This window comes from Panthera tigris, chromosome B3 (assembly GCF_018350195.1).
Source record: "Panthera tigris isolate Pti1 chromosome B3, P.tigris_Pti1_mat1.1, whole genome shotgun sequence".
Lineage (NCBI taxonomy): Eukaryota > Metazoa > Chordata > Mammalia > Carnivora > Felidae > Panthera > Panthera tigris.
In genome coordinates this window covers 40390657-40413659 of record NC_056665.1, presented here as the reverse complement: position 1 = coordinate 40413659, position 23003 = coordinate 40390657, and the positions used below count along the sequence as shown (strand labels likewise).

Here is a 23003-nt window from a genome sequence, read left to right as displayed (position 1 = left end):
GAGTAACATGTGACCTCTTCCCTCTTCCTTTTCGCTTTTTCAGTCACTTATGTTGAGGACAAGCAGCCAGCCTTATTAACCTTTCTTCTTCAGTAGGTAGGCCAGTGAATTCCACAAAGTAGGCTTTTAATAAATATTTGCTCCCAGCCCAGGAATGGACCTTGGTATCTTTGTAGCTGTTTTTTGTAACTTCAGTACTTAGCATAATGCCTGGCAAATAATAGAGGCTCAGTAAATATTTGCTCCAGGAAGTAATCAGTAAGTTAAGTGAATTCTTGGTCTACTCAGGGTAAGACAGTGCTAGGTTATCTAGTGTAAAGTAACAAATTACCCCCAAAGCATAGCTGTCCAAAACAATAAATAGTATCTCATATAGTTTCTTTGGATCAAGAGTTCAGGAATGGCTTAGGTGGCTGGTTCTGTCTCAGGGTCTCTCATGAGGTTGCAAGCCAGATGTCACCTGGGGCTGCCATTATCTGAAAGCTTATCTAACCAATCCTGGAGGATCTCCTTCCAAGTTGACTCACTCACATGGCTGTTAGCAGGAGGCTTCAGTTTCTAGTCTCATCGACCTCTCCATAGGGTGGCCTGCTTGAGTGTCCTCACATCACAGCAGCTGGCTTCCCAAGAGAAGTAATCCAAGAGAAAAAGCAAAGAGGAGCCCACGATCCCTTTTATCACCTAGTGTAGGTTGTACATTGCTTCCACCACATTCGGTTTATTAGAAGTAAGTTGCTAAGTACAACCCACACAACGTGAGGGGAATTAGGCCTCCCTTGAAGGGAGGAATATCAAAGAATTTGTGGACATGTTTTAAGACTGCCATAATCACTCTGATACTCTGAATTGGGTAAAGAGAAGTTGGCCATTTAGAGGAAATGAGACAAAGTTGCAGAGACAGTGTCTATCCTGCCACTCATATGCCCTTTTCAAGTCCAGTATTGCCTACACGTTTGCCTAAAAGGAAAAATTGTAAGACATCTTTAAAATACTCCTCTACCAAAATTAGTAACTATTTATTTTTTTAATACATAAGACATACATATGCAAATTTCAAAGGTAAATGACTATACAGTGAAAAACAAGTTTCCTTTATCGGAATCCCAGCCACCCAGTTTCTCTCCCTGGAGAATAATACTGCTATTTCCAGACACCTTCTACACACTTATAAATACAAATTTATGTATTTTTTTCCCCACACAAATGGTAACCTACTGTGGTTACTGTTCTATAAAACGTGTTTCTTTTAATTTTTTTTTTAATGTTTGTTTGAAAGAAAGCACAAGCATGAGAGGGGCAGAGAGAAAGGGAGACACAGAATCTGAAGCAGGTTCCAGACTCTGAGCTGTTAGCACAGAGCCCAACATGGGGCTCGAACCCACAAACCGTGAGATCATGACTTGAGCTGAAGTCAGACGCTCAACTGACTGAGCCACCCAGGCACCCCCAAAAAACTGTTTCTTTTTTACTCAGCCTGTATATCTCAGAATTTGTTCCATAGCAGTTTATTTCTAGTTGCTTATTCCAGTTCTTTTTAACAGCTACATAGTATTCTGTTATGTGGATGTACGAAAATGTATTTAATTGTTCCCTTTTTGAAGGGCATTTAGTTTAGTTCCCATCTTTTGCTGTTAAACACTGCTGCAGCAAATACCTTGTTTTACACTGAGAACATTTTACACTGAGAATATTTATAGGTAAACACCTGCAATCTTGACTGCAGGATTTGTTGGGTCAAAGAGTATGTGCTTTTTAAGAAAGGTAATGCCAGATTGCCACCAGAGGTTGAACCAACTATATATGCCCATTAGCAGTGTATGAGTGTGGCCACTTCCCTTTGTAGGCATATTAACAGTAGAAAAAGTTTAAAGATTTGACAATTTAACTATCTCTTTATATTTATATTTCTTAAAAATTGCTGGAAAAATTGTGGAGCAATATTGGCAATAAAGAAAGCATTACATACTTTAAGTTTATTTATTTATTTTGAGAGAAAGGGAGAGAGAACAAGCAGAGGGCAGAGAGAGAGAAGGAGAGACAGGATCCCAAGCAGGCTCTGCACCATCGGTGCAGTGCCTGACATGGGGCTCAAACTCGCAAAGCATGAGATCATAACCTGGGTCAAGAGCAAGAAGTCAGATACTTAACCGACTGAGCCACCCAGGAGCCCCTACATTATTTACACTTTGTGCCTGACACAATCCCCTGGCACATGTTGATGCCTAATAATTATTGGTTGATTCATCTCAGGGGAGGTGGACTTTCTTTGTGGAAGTTTAGTAATTGAGTTGGTCACTACATTTCAGAGAAATTTTAACTCTTGGCTAAAGGAGAATGCTACTGAGAACCCACTGCCTGCTGTAGATCACTTTAATATCTTATTGAAGTATAACATAAACAAAATGCACAAGTGTTAAGTACATTGATAAATTTTTACATTTGTATATAACTTGGTGACCACTACTTAGATCCATAATTAGAACATTATCAGTATCATGCCCTCTCCAGTCAGAACCACCCTAAAAGGTAGCCACCATTCTGATTTTTATCATAGATGAATTTGCCTATTTTGAAATGTGATCTCATGGTATGAACTCATTTGTCTGACTTATTTCACTCAACATTAGGTCTGTGAGATTTATGTGTGCTATAGTGTGTAACAATTGTTGATTCTTCAGTGCTCTATAGTATTACATTGTGAATATACCATAATTTATTTATCCATTCTATCCTTTATGGACATTTGAGTTGCTTTCCTTTGGGGGTACTATGAATGAAGGTGCTATAAAGATTCTTTTACATGTCTTTTGTTGGATATAAGCTCTTTTTTTTCCCCCCCCGAGAGAGAGACAGAGCATGAGCAGGGGAAGGGCAGAGAGAGAGGGAGACACAGAATCCAAAGCAGGCTCCAGGCTCTGAGCTGTCAGCACAGAGCCTGACACGGGGCTTGAACTCATGAACTGTGAGATCATGACCTGAGCTGAGGTTGGACATTTAACCGACTGAGCCACGCAGGGGCCTCTTATTTTTAAGACTTGCTGGGTCATATGGTAGATGTATGATCAGCTTTTGGGGATCTGCTTACAAATACATGAGTTTTGGTAGAAATAAAATAGTTCTTCAGAGTGCTTTTTTTTTTTTTTTTTTTTTTTTTTTTTACAGAGAGCACACAAGCAGGGAGAGGGGCAGAAGGAGAGGGAGAGAGAGAACCTTAAGTAGGTTCCACACCCAGTGCAGAGCCCAATGCAGGGCTCAATCCCACAAACCGTGGGATGCTTAACCAACCGAGCCACCCATGCACCCCAGTTTTCCAGAGGGCTTTTGACAGTTTATACTCCTACTTAGGTAAAAAAATTTTCCAACAGGTAAATAGTGTCTAAAATGACATGCCTTATACTTCAGGCCTTATATTTTCTTTAGCTTAAGTCCCTTTGATCATTGTTAAAATTCCATGGGAAATAGCATTTTATCACTCATTTATACTTTTTAGTGCTTGTGTTTCACAGCATTTCATAGAATCACAGAATTTTAGAGTTGGAAGGGCGCTTGAAGTTCATCTAGTCCAACTCTCTCATTTTACAGATGAGGAAACTGAAACCCAGGAAGATAAAATAGCTTAACCAGAGTTATACTACTACTTATTGCCTCAGTTGGGTGAAGTAGATGTTTACTCAACCCACAAAATAAACCATTATTCAAACACTAATAAGACTCCTTAGGGAAGCCTCGATGGCTCAGTTGGAGGAACACACGACTTGATCTCAGGGCCATGAGTTCAATCCCCACATTGGGTGTAAACATTACTTAAATAAAACTTAAAAAAAAAAAAAAAAAGCCTCAGTGGCTGTCAGTTAAGCGCCTGACTTCGGCCAGGTCATGATCTCATGGTTCATGAGTTCAAGCCCCGCATCAGGCTCTGTGCTGACAGCTTGGACCCTGCTTCGGATTCTGTGTCTCCCTCTCTCTCTGCCCCTCCCCCACTCGTGCCCTATCTCCCTCTCAAAAAATGAATAAACATTTAAAAAAAATTGTTTTAATTACAGAAAATGTTTTTTAAAAATGAAGCAAAAACTCCTTAGCTCCAGTATGTATAAGGATGGAACTACTTGGTTTTTTTCCCTTGAACAGAGTGTTTCTGTAGAGAAGTAGGAAACATTTATTCATTCAGTAAATGTTAACTGAGCACCTGCTATTTGCCATATATGCTCTTTTTTTAAGTTTATTTATTTATTTTGAGGGAGAGAGACGGGGGAGTGACAGAGGGAGGGAGAGAATTCCAAGCAGGCTCTTCACTGACAATGCAGAGCCTGACACAGGGCTGAAACTCACAAACCGTGAGATTATGATCTGAACCAAGATCAAGAGTCAGACCCTTAACCTGCTTGAGCCACCCAGGTGCACCTGCTGTATATGCTTCTAGTAGTTACAGGAGTGAAAAAAACTGACAAAAATCCTTGCCTTCATAGAGCTTCTATTCTAATAGGACTGAACAGACACTAAAGATAAATAGAATTTCTTCTATGTTACATATGGGTAAATATTTTGGAGCAAGAGAGAATAAGTAGGAAAGGGAAGTAGGGAGTATGTAAGTGAGGGGGTAGGAATTAGAGATGGCCTCACTGAGATGACTTTTGAGCAAAGATTGGAAAGAAGTAAAAGGAGAGGAGGTTTTAAAAATATGGGGGATGAAGGGTAGAATGTTATAGGTAAATTGTATGGCTAGTTTGGAGGCCCTGAGATGGGAATATCCCTGTTGCTTTCAAGGAACAAGTAGGTCACTGTGCTAGAGCAGAAGAGAATGATAGGATACAACTTGGTTTTTAACAGATCTCTCTGGTTCCTGTGTTGAGAATAGGTCAGAGAGGGAGAAGGACGGAAGTGAGTTAGGAAGCTGTTGCTATAACTTAAGGAGTGCTTGGAGCAGAAGTGGAGGTTGTCAGATATGGTCAAAATCTGGGTGTATTTTGAAGGTTGAGCTAACAAGCTTTACTGACTGTAAGTTGTGGGGCATGAGAGAGGAATCAAGTAAGACTTCCAAGATTTTTGACCTAAGCACCTGAAAGGATGGAGATGCCATTACCTGAACTAGGGAAAATTCACAGCAAGTTGGTTGGGGACAGGGGCTCAAGGGCAGAGTGGATATAAGCTCAGTTTGGGTGATGTTAGGCTTGAGATCTCTATGTAGATATCATATGGAAATGTCAAATTTTCAATTAGATACATGAATCTGGAGTTCAGGGAACAGGTTGCGCTGAACAGAGAAGTTTGAGAGTCATCAGTTAGAGATGAAGAACAAAAGGTACTGAGAAGGAGTGACCAGAAAGGTAAGAGGGAGTCCTAGAGAGTGTGGTGTCCTTGTCCTGGAAGCCAAGTGGAGGAAGTGTTTCAGAGAGTGGTCACCTGAGCCTGGAGATACTAGATCCCTGAGAGAAAGAAGGTGCTAGCAGAAGTGGTAAAAATGAGGGGCCTGGAGGTATCCCACTATTGTGCTTGGATCAGTCTTGGCTGCACAACTGTTTTGGGGCTTTGAATTGTCCTCTGAAACAAAGCAGTGCTGCTTTGGGATTGAGTTTTTTCTTAACACTACACTTGGGGGAGTGACACTTGGGGGAACCTGTCTGCTACCTCATACTTAAGTCATTTTCCCTTTACTTTGCTCCAGTATTGATCACCTGTAAGAAGGGAGAATACTCAGCACTCGAAAATGCAATGCTTCATGAGATTATGTCTCTGGGACCCTTGGTAAATATGAAAATAACCACCCCAGAGAAACAAAGCAGTATTTATTATTACTAATTTTAGCATTATTATCTTCAAATATGCCAAGCTTTTTCTTATTTTGTGAACACTGATTTAAAATAGGAAGCTTTCAGGAGCACCTGGCTGGCTCAGTTTGTGAAGCATATGACTCTTGATCTCAGGGTTGTGAGTTCAAGCCCCATGTGGGGTATAGAGATTACTTAAAAAGAAAAAAAAAAAGACTAAATAAAGTAATGATCTTGTTTCTTTAAAAAAAAAAGTGTTTCTAAAATGAAAACCAGTTTTTCTCTTTAGCGTACTTGCTGCCCTAATAGAGAAACTAAGTCTGTTAAGTGTTATTTTCTGCTTTTCCTTCCTGTCCTCTTATTTCTTCCAGCTGTCTCAACTCAAAACCTTGTAGGAAGAGAGTTACACTTCAGAAAAATGTGTTTGCTTTGACATTTAAACAAGCCTCCATTTTGTTTTTCCATATTAGAATTTTTCCACTTCCCCTCTCCTGTTTCCAGCCCTCTGTCTGACCTGTCTTCTTTTCAGCTCATTCATTATTGCTAAGGTTTGCAGATTATACCAGAGGAAGAAGACAGATTTATAAACGTGTTCCTGCCCAGCTGTTTCAAGAGTAGGAATAACATTCATCTTCTAATTGTATGTCTGCTCTCTATATACAGCTGTGCTCATCTGCCCTTATTAATGAGGTGCCTATCTCTAAGCCTTACGTTGTCTAGAAATAAATGGACTCTTTTCCTATTCAAATTGGTAATGCAGTAATCAGAGCAACCCATCACTAGAAGGAGACATCCATTTGAATTCACTTTGCTAATGGCCAGAGAGAATTTAGCCTAATTGCTTTCTTAGGAGGTTTGCCATTTCCCTTAAGATGCCAGAGCCCTTGGAAAGAAATAGAAATTCTGTCCTTTTCCTCTCTGAATGCCCCCCTGCAATCCTGTATGTGTCTTTTGTTTAAGATGAAGATAAAGGGACATTTTAAGGAAATTACGTAAAAAGAATCAAAATACATTACAGATAGCTGTGTAATGCCTTGACCACTAATAAATAATGAGATCTTTGATAAATTACTTAACTTTGGGGTGCCTGGGTGGCTCAGTCAGTTAAGTGTCTGACTTGATTTTGGCTCAGATCATGATCTCATGGTTCTTAGGATCAAGTCCCGTGTCAGGCTCTGTGCTGACAATGTGGAGCCTACCTGGGATTCTCTCTCTTCCTCTCTCTCTGCCCCTCGCCTGCGTGCTCCCTCATGCTCTCTCTCTCAAAATAAGTAAATGAACTTAAAAAAAAATACTACTTTTCTGGGCTCTCATTTCCTTGTTTGCAAAGTAGCTATAATAATCCCTATATTGCCAGGATTATTGGAAGGATTGTGCTTTCTCTCTGTTGCCTGCCTCGTTCAAAAAGTGAACAAGGCTGTGAATATTTGATAAGATAATGAGTATGTAAACACCTAGCACATAATAGATGTGCAATAAATGTTTGAATTAGAATTGGCTAAACCAAAATTCTTTCCTACCCTGATTTCATTAGTGAAACTTTCTAGTAGGGCAATCCTTTTTTTTTTTCCTTTTCCTTCTTCTAACTTCCTTGTCTGATCTGTTTTTATGATCAAGCATCCTAACATCAGATTTGAAAGAAAACAGGGACTAAATAAGATCTTATTTAAAGCCATGCTCAAGAGTTTAGGGCTCAAGTATTGATGCTCTATGGTTTTGTCTAAAGCACTCTCTTTGAATTATTGAAAGGCTATGTGGCTAGTTATATAATAACTAGTTTAATAATCTTATTATTTATTTGTTTTAATCCTAGAGTATTGATTAAAAGTCTGAGAGTCATAGAGGTTAAGTGACTTGTTCAAGATTGTACTGTAACAGAGTGAGGATATGGACTGAGGCTTTCTGATTCCAAGTCCATTGATCTTTAGACAGCATTCCACATAAAAGAAGAAAATTAATATAGGTGAATTACTACAGATAGGCCCTGGGAGTGCTAGATGAAATAATATTTTATGAGTATATGACCAAAGACAAAAGGCCACTTCTACAGTCCCCAGACATATTCTGCAGCTGTATTACATAGAAAATGTGGATTGGGACTTCCCTTTTTTTTTTCTTTTTTTAAGATTTTATTTTTAAGTAAACTCTGTACCCAATATGGGGTTCAAACTCATAACCCTGAGATCAAGCTTCATGCTCTTCTGACTGAACCAGCAAGGCACCCCTGTGCTCTGGGATTTCCAATCAAGGTGATTTACTGTGTTCACACTTTTGATATATCCCTTGTGTTCCAGACATATAGCAAGAAGTAAAATATATAAAGTGAAAATCAACATATTTGGGCTCACAAACAACAACAAAAACAGAAGAGATTCAAGTCACTGGGTAAAGCTGAAACTTTGGACCTGGGGCCTCCAGATTGAGGAACAGAGAATGGTGTCTGAGAGACAAGTTTTTCAGCAAGAACTAGATACTAAAATGCCCCATAAAGAGATAGAACTTGAAGCCAGGGGAGTGAGATGCCAAACCCCAACGAGCCTCATGAAAGGAGGCTTTAAAAAGTTAATTGAGTGGGGGAGGAAAGAAGCCTAAGGAGTTGTGAAGAAGTATGGCAAACTGCCTGCTGGTTCAGTGATTAGAACTATGATATCCTAAATTTCTTCTAATGGCACAAGCCATTAAAAGACCTGTTCAGACTAGGTCTTTAGGGGACTAGATGGAAGAAATTGCAAACTTTTAAACAGAGAAGAGAGGTAATTAGTAACAAAAACATCCCACTTAAAAAGAGTCTGCAAAGTATAATTTTATATAATAAAAATCTAATGCTAAGAAAGATAACAAACAGAAATTAACCAGGACTTCAACTTTGGGAGATGGAGTAGACATACTTTTCCTTATTTCTCCCACTAAATAGAACTAAAAACCCTATACATTATATATAAAACAAATATAATAAGGTTGTGAAGGTTGGAAGAAGAAGCAGACTGTCTGGGGACCTCAAGTCCTGAGGAACAACATGGTGGTAAATTCCCTGGGTTTTCTTTTTGCCTTGTATATCCTCAGCATGGAGCCAAACATTATATTTAATGATGAAAGACTGAATGCTTACCCCCGTAAGAACAGGAACAAAGCAAGGATGTCTGCTGTCAGTACCCTTATTCAACATAGTGTTGGAAGTTCTAGCTAGTGCAATAAGGCAGGAAAAGGAAATAAAAGGTATACAGATCAGAAAGGAAGAAATACAAGTGTACTTGTTTACAAATTACATAGTTGTCTAAATAGAAAATCTCAGTGAGTATACAAAAAGTCTTAGAACTAATGAATGAGTTTAGCTAGGTTGTAGAATATAGGATAAACAAAAAATCAATTATGTGTCTACTATATACTAGCTATAAACACATGAACACAAATTAAAAATACAATACCACTTACAATAGCTCAGAAAAGTGAAATCCTTAGATGTAAATCTAACAACATATCTACAAGATTTGTATGCTGAAACTGCACAATGCTGATGAAAGAAATCAAAGAAGATCTAAATAAATGGGGAGTACATAGTAGAGATGTCAGTTTTCCCCAAATTGATACACAGATTTAATGTAATTCCTGTCAAAATTCCAGCAAGATATTTTGTATAGACAAGATTATTCTAAAATTTATATGGGAAGGCCAGACAAACTAAAATAAGCTAAAACAGTTTTGAAAAAGAAGGAAAAAGTGGGAGGAATCAGACTGCCTGATCTCAAGATTCATAGCCACAGTAATCAAGACTGATACTGGCAGAGGGATAGACACAGACCAATGGAACAGAACAGAGAGCCCAGAATAGATACATAAATATACCCAGCTGATTTTGGCAAAGGTGCAAAAGCAGTTCTTCGGATGGGAAAGATAACCTTTTCAACAACTGATGTTGGAACAAGTGGACATCATGGGACAAAACAAAGGAAGAGAATCTTACACAAAAACTAACTCTAAATGGATCAAGGACTTAAACAGAAAAACCTAGAAGAAAATCTTCAGTAGGCAAAGAGTTCTTAGATTTGACAAAAATACAATCCATAAAAGGGAAAAAGGATAAATTATATCTCATCAAAATTAAAAATGTTTGTTCTTTGAAAGACCCCATTAAGATGTGAAAAGTCAAGCTACAGAATGGATGAAAATACCCAACAAAGGACTAGTATCTAGAATATATAAAGAACTCTCAAAACTCAACAGTAGAAAACAATCCAGTCAGAAAATGGGCTAAAGACATGAACAGACATTTCACCAAAGAGGATAATGCAGATGGCAAATAAGCACATGAAACATGTTTGGCATCATTAGTCATTAGAGAAATGCGAATCAAAACTACAATATGATGGGAATGCAAGCTGGTGCAGCCACTCAGGAAAACAGTACGGAGGTTCCTCAAAAAACTAAAAATAGAACTACCCTGCCACCCAGCAATTGCACTACTAAGTATTTATCCAAGGGATACAGGTGTGCTGTTTTGAAGGGACACATGCACCCCAATGTTTATAGCAGTACTATCAACAACAGCCCAAGCATGGAAAGAGCCCAAATGCCCATCGATGGATGAATGGATAAAGAAGACGTGGTGTGTGTGTGTGTGTGTGTATGTATGTATATATATGTATATATATGTATATATATATATGTGTATGTATATATATGTGTATATATGTATATATATGTATGTATGTATATGTGTATATATATGTATATATATATACATATATATGTATATATATGTATGTATATATATGTGTATATATATATATGTATATATATATAATGGAGTATTACTCAGCAATCAAAAAGAATGAAATCTTGCCATTTGCAAGTATGTGGATGGGACTCGCGGGTATTATGCTAAGCGAAATTAGAGAAAGACAAATATCATATGGTTTCACTCATATGAGGACTTTAAGAAACAAAACAGATGAACATAAGGAAAGGGAAACAAAAATAATATAAAAACAGGGAGGGGGACAAAACAGAAGAGACTCATAAATATGGAGACCAAACAGAGGGTTACTGGAGGGGGTGTGGGAGGGAAGATGGGCTAAATGGGTAAGGGGCATTAAGGAATCTACTCCTGAAATCATTGTTGCACTATACACCAACTAATTCGGATGTAAATTTAAAAAGTTAAATTAAAAAAAAAAAAAACATTACAATATGAGACACTACCACACAACTGTTAGAATGGCTAAAATTAAAATTTAATGCCAAATACTGGCAAGGATACAATGAAACTGGATCTCTCATTCATTGCTGGTGAGAATGTAAAAGGGAAAAAGGCACAGCTACTCTGGAAAACAGTTTGGCAGTTTCTTAAAAAAACTAAATATGCAACTACAATATGATCTAGTAATTGCACTCCTGAGTATTTATTTTGGAGAGATGAAAAGTCATGTTCACTGAAAACCTGTACTCAAATGTTTATAGCAGCTTAATTCATAATAGCCAAACACTGGAGACAACCCTGATGTCTTTCACATCCAGCAGATGAATGGTAAAACAAATCGGTCCCTCACTCACCAATAAGAAAAACTGAACTGTTGAGACAGGCAACAACTTGGATGAATCTCCAGATAATTATATGCTGGTAAAGGGAGAAAAACAGTCCCAAAGGGTTATATGCTGTATGCTTCCAGAAATGAATGACAGATTAGTAGTTGCAGGAATTAAGGAGGGATGAGTGTAAGAGGGAAGTGACTGAAGTTGTAAAAGGGCAATATGAGGTATCCTTGTGTTGATGGACATATTTTGTATCTTCATTGTGTCAATGTCAGATTCTGGTTGAGATATAATACTGCGGTATTTTTTTTGCAAGACATTACCAATAGGGGGAAACTGACTAAAGGGTACAATGGGGTTTCTATTATTTCTTACAACTGTATGTGAATCTCTATCTCAAAATATAAAAATTAATTTTAAAATTTTAACCACCAGGAATTGAATGAAATTAATGCATGGTGCAAACATTTACAGAGACTCTGTAAGGAGTCTGGTTAGAATTCCTAAGAAGAAACAGAATAATAATGTCTATTAAAAATAAAATTATGAGGATACCTGGGTGGCTCAGTCGGTTGGGTGTCTGACTCTTGATTTCGGCTCAGGTCACATGGTCTCACAGTTTGTGAGTTTAAGCACTGATGGTGCGGAGCCTGCTTGGGATTCTCTCTCTCCCTTCTCTTTCTGCCCCTACACACTTGCTCTCTCTCTCTCTCACTCTCAAAATAAATAAACTTATTTTTTTTTTAATTTTCTTTATGTTTATTTATTTTTGAGAAAGAGAGAGCATGATCAGGGGAGGGGCAAAGAGAGAGGGAAATACAGAATCCAAAGCAGGCTCTAGGCTCTCAGCTGTCAGCGCAGAGCCCTCTTGGGATCCTCTGTCTACCTCTCTCTCTCTGTCCCCCTCCCTCACTCTCTCTCTCTCTCTCTCTCTCTCTCTCAAAAATAAATGAACATTTTTTTTTTTAAACTATGAACCAAAGAGCCAGAAATTAAATAATGTCATGTGGATATGAGAAAATAACCAGTTTAAAATTTTTGAAATGATAAACAGTCTTTGAAATATAATTATATACTATAGCCATTGAAATTCCTTTTAAGTCAATACCTTAGATAAATTCTAGAACAAATTATAAATTGGAAGAATCAAACACAGATCAACTCAGATGGAGAGGTAATGGCTTGAGAGTCTCTAACATATCAGATAGGAGTCCTAGGGAATAAAAAAGATTGAAAGAATGGCAGAGAGACAATAAATGAATAGATAATAGGTGATAATTTTCCTGAACTAGACTCTAATTAGAAACCTAATTGTTGAGGTAGGTTGTACGTTTGAAATATACCAGATAAATAAAAGTAAATGCATTATTTTGGTTAAACATGGTAGATTGAAAGTACATATTTACCTCCCCACTTTCTCCCTTTATAATTCATTCAAATGTCAGTAAAGGAGTTTTGTTTTTAAGATATAACACACAGGTTTCTTTAAAAACAGACCAAGACTACTTGCAAGCAGTTATAATCAGTAGAACTTTGGAAACTAGACAGCAGATGCACAAGTACTGATTTAAGAGACCTGAAAAAACAAAAGCTTGTTTTTTTTAGTTGTTTGTTTTTGTCTGAGGTTGGGAGGAAAGAGAGCTAAGAAATAAGGAGTACCCTTATCATGATGAGTACTGAGTAAGGGATAGATTTGTTGAATCACTATATCGGACACTTGAAACTAATATAACACAGTATGTTAATTATACTAGAATTTATTTTTACAAATAAGGAAGAGAAACATTTACAGTAATGTGCTGTATTTATTTTTTAAAATCCAGATAGAAGCCGACCTGCACACTTCAAACCTGTGTTGTGTAATTAAATATCTTCAGAGAGATAAGATACTGCATCCATGAAACAATAGGATGCCTTTTTTAAACTTAAAGCTACAGTAGTAAAAATGGAAATTTCAGTATATAATTTAGAAAATGAAGGAAATCCCTTAGAATATAGACAAAGGAATGGAAGACAGATAAAGGAATGGAAAATAGTGAGAACATAAAAAAGATGATTAATCTAGAAGGTCCAACTTTCTAGAGAAATAGGATTTCCAGTAAGCGAGAACAAGGGACAAATAATTGATAAGAAAGCAGAAAATTAGTAGCAATATAGATTTGAATAACATTATCAGTCATTTATAGAACACCAAAAGCTGCAGAGTATACATTTTAAAATAATTCTTTTCAGGTGCCCATGGAATGTTCTTCAAGATAGATCATATTTCAGACTATAAATTAATTCTCAATAAATTTGGAAGGATTGAAGTCATAGAGTATGTTCTCTGCCACAAATTATATTAGAAATAAATAACAAAAAGATATCTGGAAAATCCCAGATAGTTGAAACTTTGACAACACTTTTCTAAATAACCCAGGATCAAAAAAGAAATTACTAGGGGCGCCTGGGTGGCTCAATTGGTTAAGTGTCCAACTTAAGCTCAGGTCATGATCTCTCAGTTCGTGAGTTGAAGCCCCACAGCAGGCTCTCTGCTGTCAGCATGGAGTCCGCTTAGGATCCTCTGTCCCCCTCTCTCTCTGCCCCTCCCTCACTTGGGCACACACTTTCTCTGTCTCAAGAAATAAATAAAAAACATTTTAATAAAAAAAAAAATAGAAATCACCAGGGAGACTAGAAACTGTTTTGATTTGAATGACTCCAATGGGTTGGCAAACTCATTCCATAAAAGGCCAGGTAGTAAATATTTTGGGCTTTGCAGACCGTACAGCCTCTCTGTTGCATACTCAATCTTGCCTTGTAGTGTGAAATCAGGCATGAATAGTAACTGTGGCTATGTTCCAATAAAACTTTATTCATGGGTAATGATATTTGAATTTCATATGATATCACATAACATAAAATAATAGTATCCTTTTCATTTTTTCTATTACTAAAAATGTAAAAACCAGGCACCTGGGTGGCTCAGTCGGTAAGCATCCCACTTCTGCTCAGGTCATGATCTTGCAGTCCGTGGGTTCAAGTCCTGAATTGGGCTCTGTGCTGTCATGACAGCTCAGAGCCTGGAGCCTGCTTCAGATTCTGTGTCTCCTCCTCTCTCTGCCCTTTCCCTGCTCTCACTCTCTCGCTCTCTCAAAAAATAAAAACGTTAAAAAAAAATTTTGTGAGGGGCGCCTGGGTGGCTCAGTCGTTAAGCATCTGACCCTTGATTTCGGCTCAGGTCCTGATCTTATGGTTTGTGAGTTCAAGCCCCTCATCATGCTCCATCTGACACTGTGGAGCCTGCTTGGAATACTCTCCCTCTGCCCCTTCCCCACGCACTGGCCATCTCCCTCTCTCTAAATAAATCAACTTTTTTTTTTAACTTTTTTTTTTTTAACGTTTATTTATTTTTGAGACAGAGACAGAGCATGAACGGGGGAGGAGCAGAGAGAGAGGCAGACACAGAATCGGAAGCAGGCTCCAGGCTCTGGGCCATCAGCCCAGAGCCCGACGCGGGGCTCAAACTCCTGTAAGGCGAGATCATGACCTGAGCTGAAGTCGGACGCTCAACCGACTGAGCCACCCAGGCGCCCCGAGGAAAGCCTTTTGAAATATGACAAGAAAACTCTGAAGCCATAAAAGATTGATAAATGTAAAAACAAAAGTAAATCATTTCAAGGCATCTGACTGGCTCAGTTGGAAAAGCATGTGACTCTTGATCTCAGGGTCATGAGTTTGAGCCCCACATTGGGTATAGAGATTACTTTTAAAAAAGGTAAATAATTTCTGCATAGCCTTAACCACCATTAGCAAATGACAAACCAGGGGGGAATACCTGATTTGTACAACAGACAAAAGGCTCACTCTGGTGTATTAAGAGTTACAAATAAGAAAAAGACTATATAATTCAGTAGAAAAATGAGGAAAGCATATAAAGAGACAATTCACTAGAAAGGAAATACATTTCATAATGATGTCTTAAAATGAAATGATACACAGACTCATCATAGGAAACATTTCATTAAAACTACATAAAACACTGTTTTTCTCCTGTCAGGTTGGCAAAGATCAACAAGTTTGAGAACACTGTGTTGCCAAAGGAAAAAGACAGCTGGTGTTACTGTGCACTGCTGATGAGTGTATAAATAGGTGAATCTTCTTTGCAGTTTGGCAGTGTTTATCAAAAATCCAAATACAGGGGCACCTGGGTGTCTCAGTTGAGTGTCCAACTCTTGATTTCAGCTCAGGTCATGATCCCACAGTTTCATCAGTTCAAGCCCCACGTCGGGCTCTGTGCTGACAGGGAGCCTGCTTGGGAGTCTCTGCCCCTCCCCTGCTCACACTCTGTCTCTCTCAAAATAAATATATTTGGATTTTTAAAAATTTATTTAAGTGCTCCATGATTAATTTTACTTACAGGAATTACATCTTAGAGACATACTCGTGTAAGTATGCATTTGTACGGGGTTATTTTTGCATTATTTGTAATAACAAAATAGTGAAACAGCCTAAATGTCTGTCAACGGGACTGATTAAATAAACTGTGGCATGATTTGCAATCATTCAAATGCAGCCATTGGAAAGAGTGAAGTAGTTCTGTGTGTACTGATAGAGAATGATTCAAAAAGTATTTAGATTTCATATATATGAAAAAAGTGTACAGAACATTGTATATTGCTACCATTTGAGGAAGAACATATAAGCATATTTGCTTATAAATGTATAAAATATCTCTGGAGGAACACATGGATATCCATGGATATTTCTGAATGGAGGCACCAGAAGGCTGCAAAACAGGGATACGAGGAAACACTTCATTCATATTGGGGTTTGTCTGCTACTGTTTGAATTTTGGAATATGACTATATTATCCACCCAAAAGCATTTTTTAATAATATGAACATGACAGGAATGTTCATTGTGAAATTATTCCCGAGTGAAATGCTCAAAATACCCTAAATACCCATCAGTAGGAGAATGTGTAAATTATGGTCAAATCATACAGTGTCCTTCATGAGCACAGTTAAAATAAGTTAATTAAGCTTTTCATGTCAACATAGATAAATCTCAAGTTTGTAATGTTATGTGAGAAGCTTAAGTTAACTTTACTTAAGTAACTTAAGTTACACCCCAGCATGATCCCATCAATATACAAAGTTTGAAAATACAGTAAAGAGTGCTTTTTGTAACCATGATGTTTTATACTTTAAAAGAGAAATCTGATGTAAGTATGGCACTAAATCTTATAAATCCATTGAGCTAAGTAGGCAGTTTCCATAATGGTATATTGGCCCAGTCCTGCTTGTCTCATGGGGACCCAGAGCAACCCTAAATCCTCCTCCAGGAACCAGAATGCTCCTCAAATGAAAAGTATTCCTCTCAGTGGCCAGCAGGGTTTCCCTTGTCTGTATCTGAATCTTCTTGTCTTCCAGGGATGTTGGTGGTAAATGTAACATGGAGGAACAAGACCTATGTAGGCACACTTCTTGACTGCACGCGGCATGATTGGGCACCCCCCAGGTAAGCACTTTACAGCTCTTTGGTGAATATTAGTCTGAACCGGTCTAATCGGTGATCCCTTCTTATCCCTTCTTCCTGTTAGAGTTGGATAGCTTTTAAGACACCTAACTTTTCAAGACTATGATGGTGTAGAGATGAGGAAGGCACTGCATTCAAGAATAAATCAATTAGGCGTTGGTGGGTTGGGTAGGAATGGGGAGGAGATCCTGTTTAATAAGCCTTTGGGTGAAATTATTGAATTCTGGCTTCTACCAGTAGTCACCTTGAGACTAAGGCCATCGAGTCCGCCTACGGGTGAACAAACATTTATTGATGATGCTTTTTGATAGTAGCTTTTTCTCAGGAGTTTAACCTCAAGAACATTTGCAGTTTTAAGAACACTGGACTATGTGGGTTTCACAAGGACCTTTCAGGTTGACATCGCAGTGAATGGCACTTTACAGCTTGTTCCCAGTTTGCCAGGGTTTGGGGAACTCAAATGTTGGGGAATGATGTACAGCTAGCATGCAGATAGCACCCTAGGAGCTCACCACTTAACGCAGTTCCCATGGTTTCAAAAGTTCCTTTAACAAGTCATATTCATTGAAAATGATAGTTACCATCTGGACAGTTCTGGAGGCACCTAAACTGGTTTGAAGGTGTTTTCTCTTCTTAACAATATCTTGTTGTGTTTGCCCTTTGCCAAGGTTCTGTGACTCCCCCACCAGTGACTTGGAAATGCGCAACGGCCGGGGTAGAGGCAAACGCATGCGTCCCAACAGTAACACACCTGTCAATGAGACAGCCACTGCCTCTGACAGCAAAGGGACCAGCAGCAGCAGCAAAACCCGAGCAGGAGCCAATAGCAAAGGCCGTCGGGGCAGCCAAAATTCTTCAGAGCATCGCCCACCTGCCAGTAGCACCTCTGAGGATGTCAAGGCCAGCCCTTCCTCAGCTAATAAGCGGAAAAACAAACCGCTTTCAGACATGGAGCTGAATTCCAGCTCAGAGGACTCCAAAGGGAGCAAGCGTGTCCGTACGAATTCCATGGGCTCAGCCACTGGTCCCCTCCCTGGGACCAAGGTTGAACCCACTGTTCTAGACAGAAATTGTCCCTCCCCAGTCCTGATTGACTGTCCCCACCCAAACTGCAACAAAAAGTATAAGCACATCAATGGACTTAAGTACCACCAAGCTCATGCCCACACAGACGATGACAGCAAGCCGGAAGCAGACGGAGACAGTGAATATGGAGAGGAGCCCACCCTCCACGCAGACCTTGGGAGCTGCAATGGTGCATCCGTCTCACAAAAAGGTTCCTTGTCCCCTGCCCGTTCAGCTACCCCCAAAGTTCGGCTCGTAGAGCCCCACAGCCCTTCTCCTTCAAGCAAATTCAGCACAAAAGGCCTCTGTAAGAAAAAGCTTAGTGGGGAAGGGGACACAGACCTTGGGGCCTTATCTAATGATGGCTCTGATGATGGACCCTCAGTAATGGATGAAACAAGCAATGATGCCTTTGATTCTTTAGAAAGGAAGTGTATGGAAAAAGAAAAATGTAAAAAACCCTCTAGTTTGAAGCCTGAAAAGATTCCTTCCAAAAGCTTAAAGTCAGCGCGGCCTATTGCCCCTGCCATCCCTCCACAGCAAATCTACACCTTCCAGACAGCCACCTTCACAGCAGCAAGCCCAGGCTCCTCCTCAGGCTTGACCACCACAGTGGTCCAAGCCATGCCCAACAGTCCTCAACTCAAGCCTATTCAGCCCAAGCCCACTGTGATGGGAGAACCTTTCACAGTCAACCCTGCCTTGACCCCAGCCAAGGACAAGAAAAAGAAAGACAAAAAAAAGAAGGAGTCCTCAAAGGAACTCGAAAGTCCTCTGACCCCTGGGAAGGTGTGTCGAGCAGAAGAAGGCAAAAGCCCGTTCAGGGACTCCTCGGGAGATGGGATGAAAATGGAGGGGCTCCTGAATGGCTCATCAGACCCCCACCAGAGCCGACTGGCTAGCATCAAGGCAGAAGCTGACAAGATCTACAGCTTCACGGACAATGCCCCCAGCCCTTCAATTGGAGGCAGCAGCCGCATAGACAGCACTACTCCTACCCAGCCCCTGACTCCCTTACATGTAGTGACCCAGAACGGAGCCGAAGCCAACTCGGTCAAAACCAACAGCCCTGCATACTCCGACATATCTGATGCTGGGGAGGATGGGGAGGGCAAAGTGGACAGCGTCAAATCAAAGGACCCTGAACACTTGGTTAAGGAAGGGGCTAAGAAAACTCTTTTTCCCCCTCAGCCACAGAGCAAAGACTCGCCGTATTATCAAGGCTTTGAGAGTTACTACTCTCCGAGTTATGCACAGTCTAGCCCAGGGGCTCTGAACCCCAGCAGCCAGGCAGGAGTGGAGAGCCAAGCTCTGAAGACAAAAAAGGATGAGGAGCCTGAGAGCATAGAGGGGAAAGCGAAGAACGATGTCTGTGACGAGAAGAAACCAGAGCTGAGCAGCTCCAGTCAGCAGCCTTCCGTCATCCAGCAGCGTCCCAACATGTACATGCAGTCTCTGTACTACAACCAGTATGCCTACGTGCCCCCGTATGGCTACAGCGACCAGAGTTACCACACCCACCTCCTGAGCACTAACACAGCCTACCGGCAGCAATATGAGGAACAGCAGAAACGGCAGAGCTTGGAGCAGCAGCAGCGGGGACTGGACAAGAAGGTGGAGTTGGGCCTAAAGGAGCGGGAGGCGGCACTCAAGGAAGAATGGAAGCAAAAGCCGTCGATTCCCCCAACTCTCACCAAGGCGCCCAGCCTGACAGACCTGGTCAAGTCAGGACCCGGGAAGGCCAAGGAGCCAGGGGCTGACCCTGCCAAATCAGTCATTATTCCCAAATTAGACGACTCCTCCAAACTGCCCAACCAGGCCCCGGAAGGACTTAAAGTGAAGCTGAGTGAGGCCAGCCACCTAGGCAAGGAGGCCTCTGAGGCTAAGACAGGCGCTGAGTGTGGCCGACAGGCAGAGGTGGATCCAATACTCTGGTACCGACAGGTAACTATTCTGGGAGGAAACACAAACACAGTTTGATAGTCTTTGTCTCTTTCTCACAAGTCAGGGCTCTCCTTATGTAGGGTGTCAGCAGCATACATACTGGCGGGAGAAATCTGTAATTTTAAAGATTCTTTACTTTGGAAATCATTTTCATGTTTTTAAAAAGCACGGTTACGTCAGTAAAAGGTGTTTTTCCCATTTGACAAGAGAGACCAAGGTAAGTTAGCTTGATTTGTGTAGGGTAACTTGTGACTTCACTAGCAGAGCCACGATTAGAACCCAGGTAGCTCAGTTCCTAGTCGGTGTTTCTTCCACTATTTGGTTGTGTGGAGTGGTGATCTCTCCATTTTCTAGAGTAAGTTACTACTCAGACTGAGTTACTTTCAAAAAGATCTTATAGAGGGGTACCTGGCTGGCTCGGTCGGTGGAGCATGCTACTCTTGATTTCAGGGCTGCAAGTTCAAGCCACGTTGGGTGTAGAGATTACTTAAATAAATAAAATTTAAAAAGAAAAAAAAAGATTTTGTAGGTAAACTTAGAACTGAGAACTTGGTCTCACGTCATGCTCTGCTCATGAGATTTAGAAAGTCTTCCCTTTCTTCTTAGTGCCACAGTTAGACCTCCCTCCTCTGAGCTGGGCAACACTCACACCTCTCTGCTCCGGAGCTTCCTCTAAAGAAGTGAAACAACCTGAAATTCCTTGGAAAAGGAGCAACTTCTTCTATTCAAGGACTCCTTTCCCCAGAATGCATATTCTCTCCTAGAGAAGACCCACTGATGGATTTTCCTTTTCCTTCTCCACATCTTGTTTCCTTTTGGGCAAGGAGGGGGGCAAGCTTTTTTAAAAAAGCAGGAGGGACCAGAGTTAATTGTAAATATTCTGCCCCGGTGTCTAGTATTAGCTGCTCTGGTGTTTCTGCTGCGACCTCGAACTTGAAGTCTCTCTCTTAACCTATACAACATTCAGTGCTCATTCTGTGACTGTTGTAGGAAGCAGAGCCCCGGATGTGGACGTATGTCTATCCTGCCAAGTACTCAGACATCAAGTCAGAGGATGAGCGGTGGAAAGAGGAGCGGGACCGCAAATTGAAGGAAGAAAGGAATCGGAGTAAGGACTCTGCCCCCAAGGAGGATGGGAAGGAAAGCACAAGCAGTGACTGCAAGCTGCCCACGTCTGAGGAATCCCGCCTCGGGAGCAAGGAGCCCCGGCCAAGTGTCCATGTGCCTGTGTCCTCCCCCCTCACCCAGCACCAGTCCTACATCCCTTACATGCACGGCTACTCCTATAGCCAGTCCTATGACCCCAACCACCCCAGCTACCGGGGCATGCCTGCTGTGATGATGCAGAACTACCCAGGTACAGCACCCTTCTTCCCACTTGTGCTCTATTAACGGGGAGGGGAAATGAAGGACAGATTTCAGATCCAGAGTATTCTTGCATTGCTCTAAGGCTTTTTTTTTTTTAATGTTCATTTACTTTTGAGAGAGTGAGTGAGAGCGGCGGAGGGACAGAGAGAGAAGAGGACAGAGGATGTGAAGTGGGCTTTCCACTGACAGCAGAAAACCTGACATGGGGGCCGAACTCACGAACTGTGAGATCATGGCTTGAGCCGAAGTTGGATGCTTAACCAACTCAGCCACCCAGGCACCCCAGGCCCTAACGCTTATTGAAACTCAGATAGAGGACTGCCCTGTTTTGAATGTAACATTCTGTGAGTGGTCAGTCTAGCCCCAAGCTCCTTGAATGACCCCAAACTACAATCTGTGAGACCACCTCTCCCTCCCTTGCTCCAGCTAGAGGCTTGCCTCGGTAGTCCATTTTCCTGGATAACTGAAGGCAAAACTCGCACTAAACCACTACCATCTTCTCTCAGCTGGGATTATTTAAAAAAAAAATTTTTTTTTTTAACGTTTATTTATTTTTGAGACAGAGAGAGACAGACCATGAACGGGGGAGGGGCAGAGAGAGAGGGAGACACAGAATCGGAAACAGGCTCCAGGCTCCGAGCCATCAGCCCAGAGCCTGACGCGGGGCTCGAACTCACGGACCGCGAGATCGTGACCTGAGCTGAAGTCGGACGCTTAACCGACTGAGCCACCCAGGCGCCCCTAAGCTGGGATTATTTTAAACACATACTCTACATTTTGCAATGTAGAAATACAAAAGAAACAGGGCTAGTTCTTAAGGAGCTTCAACTTAATCGTAGCAGGAGAGACACATGGAACAAATAAAATTCAAACCAGGGCAATGCATGTATTCATTTATAAGACAGGTTCAGCTGCAAGGTTTGGAAGGCAGTGGGAGAGAGGAAGAGCTGTTTGAAATCAGAATGGAGGGGAAGTCCAATAGAAAACATTCAGCTTGGGAAAAATAAGCTCTTTATACTGCTGCCCATGACTTCTTGGGGAAGGGCACATTGTAGGGGTGTACATATTTAACTTGTTAGAAGAAAATGGTCCTCAACTGCACTCACTGGTTTCTGTTGCCCAGAGAGCCATGTGGGATGCTTCTGGGGTAAGAGAGCACTTCTTTCACTCCTCAGAGCTCCCACCTCCCTATTGGAGAGCAGCCTAAACAGTCTTGATACCCTGGCAGAACGTTATAAGGCACCAGTAAGCTTTTCAAACAGAGCTAGGAAATTGTGTCCCCTGTGGTGTTCCTTTCTCCCTATTACCCCATCTGTCCATATAAAAATAATATTTCCACTTGCTGAGCGCCTGCTCTGGGCCAGACACTGTGCTAGGTGGTTTATGTGCATTATCTTATTTCATCTTCCCTATGGAATAAGTATTGGTGTCTTCATTTTGATGGGAAAGAAACTGAAGCTCAGAAGGTTGTTAATTTGCTTAAGGCTACCCAGCTGGTAAGTCTCAAGAAAGGTGCATTCAAAACCAAGGTTGTCTGACTCCAAATCCTGTGATCTTTCCACTTCACCGTAATGCCCGTCCAAGATGAATCACTAGGGCTCTAGCGGAGCTGACTCCCCAGAAGTTGAGGACCCTGTTCCTAATATCCCTTAGCTAGTTTTGCCTCTAAAGCTCAGTAAAGAAAGGACAAACTAAAAGTTTCAGCCTGAAGACACCGTAGGGGGAAACATCTCAGCCTCTGCCTAGGAAAGCTGATGCGTGCCCTAACCGGGTTCACCAAAGCAGAGCTTCTTTCTTTTACTTCTCTCATTG

At 40.8% G+C, this 23003-nt stretch overlaps 1 protein-coding gene across 4 annotated transcripts in view; it reads left to right on the top strand.

Moving 5' to 3' along the window:
* The window catches only part of ZNF609 (zinc finger protein 609), a 211708-nt gene that overhangs the window by 182677 nt on the left and 6028 nt on the right, over positions 1 to 23003 (top strand). For all 4 annotated transcript variants that reach the window (XM_042988639.1, XM_042988640.1, XM_042988638.1 and 1 more), the window contains 3 exons: positions 16709 to 16796; positions 17483 to 19823; positions 20814 to 21180. In XM_042988639.1, coding sequence (XP_042844573.1) covers positions 16709 to 16796; positions 17483 to 19823; positions 20814 to 21180 — 2796 coding nt within the window. The remainder of the gene's footprint in view (positions 1 to 16708; positions 16797 to 17482; positions 19824 to 20813; positions 21181 to 23003) is intronic.